General features: G+C 40.4%; 1 protein-coding gene across 1 annotated transcript in view; it reads left to right on the forward strand.

Annotated features, from left to right (window-relative positions):
• Nucleotides 1-1,924: 1,924 nt before the first annotated feature.
• The window catches only part of ERCC6L (excision repair cross-complementation group 6-like), a gene marked incomplete at its 5' end in the record, with an annotated part of 4,116 nt that continues 1,632 nt past the window's right edge, over nucleotides 1,925-4,408 (forward strand). The window contains one exon of the mRNA XM_010861444.1: nucleotides 1,925-4,408. Coding sequence (XP_010859746.1) covers nucleotides 1,925-4,408 — 2,484 coding nt within the window.

The raw sequence follows: 4,408 nt of genomic DNA on the forward strand, positions 1-4,408 counted from the left end.
TAATTTCTGAAGCACTGACTCCATTTTACATTCCTACCAACAGTGTTATAGAGTTGCAGTTTTTCCACTTTTTTGTTTTGCTGTCAACACTTGGTATTTTCTCTTTTTTATTCTAGTCATCCTAATGGGCATGAAGTATTATTGTGGTTTTGGTTTGCATTTTCCCTAATGACTAATAATGTTGAGCGTCTTTTCATGTGGTTGTAAGCTATTTGTATATCTTCCTTGGAGAAATAGTCAGATACTTTGCCCATTTTAATTGGGTTACTTGCTTTTTTTTTTTTTTGGGCGGGATCTTAGTTCCCTGATGAAGGATTGAACCCAGGGCCATGGCAGTGAAAGTGTTGAATCCTAACCACTGGACCACCAGGGAAGTCCCTCTTTGTCTTTTAGTTATTGAGTTGTAAGAGTTCTTTATATATTCTGGATGTAAGTCCTTTAATCAAAAGATTTGCAAGTATTTTCTCTCATTCCTTGGGTTGTCTTTTCACTTTCTTCATGGTATCCTTTGTAGCACAAATGTTTTTAGCTTTTATGAAGCCCAATTTATTTTTTACTTTGGTTGCACATGTGTTTGGCATCATATCTAAGAAACCATTGCCAAATCCAAGGTCATGACAGAGTTACACCTATTACACGTAACTTTCTTCTAAGAGTTTTGTGGTTTCAGCACTTATATTTAGGTCTTTGATTCATTTTGAATTAATTTTTGTGTATGTTGTGAGGTGGGGGACCAATTTCATTCTTTTGCACATGGATATTTACTTAAAAAGACTACTCTTTCCTCAGTGAATTGTTGTGGCACCCTTTCCAAATCTATCAGCTGTAAACCACTGAAGACTTTTAAGCAAAGGACGGACAATTTCTTCTATGTTTTAAGACAGTATCTCTGACTCCTGTGCAGAGAATATGTTGGAGGGGCCAAGAGTGGACATAGGGAAACCAGTGAGTAGGAAGTTGCAGTTATCCAATCCAGAGATGATGGTGACTTGGACCACAGTAGTGGTAGAGATGAGAGAGCAAGACACAGGTTATCTTTGGGAAATAAAGTTAGGAGGGCTTGGGGGACTGTTGGCTAAGGGACGAGGTGGTTAGAAAGAGAGAAAAGGCAAGGATCACTCATTTGGGTTGGAGTCAAGGATGATCTTTAGATTTTTAGCTTGTATGGCTGAGTGGATGTTACTGTCATTTATTACCATACAAACGGAGAAACACGCCTTAAGAGGGGAAATAATAAGTTTAGTTTGGAATTAATTGAATTGGAGGTGCCTGTGAAACTTTCAAGTGGAGATGTACAGAAGGCAGTTGGAATATGGGTCTAGACTAGAGCTTGAGGGCAAGCCTTGGGTTGGAGAAAGTGTTTTGGGAGTTAGGAACACATAGGTGGGAGTGGCAGCTCTAGGAGACAATAAGGAGAAAGGAAAAGGAGTGAGAAGAGGGCTAGGACTGAGCCTTTGGGGAGGAAGAATAGGAACCTGAGAAAGACCCAGAGAGGAAATGGCCAGTGATGGGGGAGGAAACCAGGAGGAATCTATATGAATCCAGTGGAGGGAGGGATTTGCAAGGACAGAGTGATCAACCGTGAAATGTATCACAGAGATCCAGAAAAATAAGGCCTGAGAAGTGCTTATGTATGTTCTTGTTTCCATGCTCCCACAATATAGGTTGGTTATTTCCTACAATTAGTACCTGAAGTTGTTGCTAGCAGGGTTTGGTGGATATTTGTGTCTTCTTAAGTGGTATCTTCTGTGCTAATCTTTCCCATCCTGAGTTGAAGATATTGAAAGCTCAACTATGGTTTGGGTTCCAAAATGGACTCTAAAGCATTCTTAGACTGAATGTTCAATTTGTTTCCTTTCTTTCTAATCTTCTATCTATCAGTCTCTCTCTATGTATGCATAGCTTTTTTTAACCTTATTTTTACAGATACGTGAAGGAGGCCAAAGAAGCAACTAAGAATGGAGATCTGGAACAAGCACTTAAACTTTTCAACTTGGCAAAGGACATTTTTCCTAACGAAAAGGTGATGAGCAGAATCCAAAAAATACAGGAAGCCTTGGAGGAGTTGGCAGAACATGGAGATGATGAATTCATAGATGTGTGCAACTCTGGCCTGCTGCTTTATCAAGAACTGCATAACCAACTATATGAGTACCAGAAGGAAGGTATAGCTTTCCTGTACAGCCTGTATAGGGATGGAAGGAGAGGTGGCATTCTGGCAGATGATATGGGGTTAGGAAAGACTGTTCAAATCATTGCTTTCCTTTCTGGTATGTTTGATGCTTCACTTGTGAACCATGTGCTGCTGATCATGCCAACCAGTCTCATCAGCATATGGCTAAGAGAATTTGTCAAGTGGACTCCAGGAATGAGAGTCAAAACTTTTCATGGTCCTAGCAAGGATGAACGTACCAGAAACCTCTGTCGGATTCAGCAAAGGAATGGTGTCATTATCACCACATACCAAATGTTAATCAATAATTGGCAGCAGCTTTCCAGCTTGAATGGCCAAGAGTTTTTGTGGGACTATGTCATCCTTGATGAAGCACATAAAATAAAAAGCTCGTCTACCAAGTCAGCAATATGTGCTCGTGCAATCCCTGCCAGTAATCGCATCCTCCTCACAGGAACCCCAATCCAGAATAATTTACAAGAACTATGGTCCCTATTTGATTTTGCTTGTCAAGGGTCCCTGCTAGGAACACTAAGAACTTTTAAAATGGAGTATGAAAATCCTATTACTAGAGCAAGAGAGAAGGATGCTACCCCAGGGGAAAAAGCTTTGGGATTTAAAATATCTGAAAACTTAATGGCAATCATAAAGCCCTATTTTCTCAGGAGGACTAAAGAAGAGGTACAGAAGAAAAAGTCAAGCAACCCAGAGGTCCAGCTTAGTGAAAAGAGTCCAGATGTTGGTGCCATATGTGAAATGCCTTCCCTTTCCAGGAAAAATGATTTAATTATTTGGATACGTCTTGTACCTTTACAAGAAGAAATATACAGGAAATTTGTGTCTCTAGATCATATCAAGGAGTTGTTAATGGAGACACGCTCACCTTTGGCTGAGCTGGGTGTCTTAAAGAAGCTCTGTGATCATCCTAGGCTGCTATCTGCACGAGCTTGTGGTTTGCTGAATCTAGGAGCTGCCAAATTCTCTGTTCAGGATGAAATTGAAGGGGAAGATTCCTCAGATGTGGACCATATTGATCAAATAAGTGATGATACACTGATGGAAGAATCTGGAAAGATGTTATTTCTAATGGACCTGCTTAAGAAACTGCGAGATGAAGGGCATCAAACTCTGGTGTTTTCCCAGTCAAGACGAATTCTAAACATCATTGAACGTCTCTTAAAGAATAGGCACTTTAAGATATTGCGAATTGATGGAACAATTACTCATCTTGTGGAACGAGAAAAAAGAATTAGTTTATTCCAGCAAAATAAAGATTACTCTGTTTTTCTGCTTACCACTCAAGTAGGTGGTGTTGGCTTAACCCTAACTGCAGCAAGCAGAGTGGTCATCTTTGACCCTAGCTGGAATCCTGCAACTGATGCTCAAGCTGTGGATAGGGTTTACCGAATTGGACAGAAAGAAAATGTTGTAGTTTATAGGCTTATCACTTGTGGAACTGTAGAGGAAAAAATATACAGAAGACAGGTTTTCAAGGACTCATTAATAAGACAAACTACTGGTGATAAGAAGAACCCTTTCCGATATTTTAGTAAACAAGAATTGAGAGAGCTCTTTACAATTGAGGATTTTCAGAACTCTGCAACCCAGCTGCAGCTTCAGTCTTTGCATGCTGCTCAGAGGAGATCTGATAAGAACCTAGATGAACATATTGCCTACCTGCACTCTTTGAGGATAGCTGGAATCTCAGACCATGATTTGATGTACACGCGTGACCTGTCTGTTAAAGAAGAGCTTGATGTGATCGAAGACTCTCACTATATTCAACAAAGGGTTCAGAAAGCTCAATTCCTTGTTGAATCCGAGTCTCAAAATACAGAGCTCTTAATGGAAAGACAAAAAATGGGGAATGAGGGCATCTGGCTGAGAGAACCTGTATATCAAACAAAGAAGAAACGTCCCAAAGTAAATAAACCACAGCCTCAGCCTTCATCTCATCTACCTGTTTATCACACCCAGGAAGATATCAGTTCTCTAATGGCCAGCGTAGTCATTGATGATCTGCCCAAAGAGGATGAGAAAGATCTCTCCAGGATAAAGCTGAATGATACCATCCCACAAGATGGTAGGCACCCATGTATAATTACACTTAATGATGACTTTGTCACTACTTTACCCAAAGGGTGTGGAGATGTAGAAGAGATTTTCCCTGACTCTTTATCAGGGATGGCGCTACAAAAAGAGGCATCACAAGAGGGGTTTATGCAGGAGTCAGAG

This window comes from Bison bison, unplaced genomic scaffold (assembly GCF_000754665.1).
Source record: "Bison bison bison isolate TAMUID 2011002044 unplaced genomic scaffold, Bison_UMD1.0 scf7180017857809, whole genome shotgun sequence".
Taxonomy (NCBI): domain Eukaryota; kingdom Metazoa; phylum Chordata; class Mammalia; order Artiodactyla; family Bovidae; genus Bison; species Bison bison.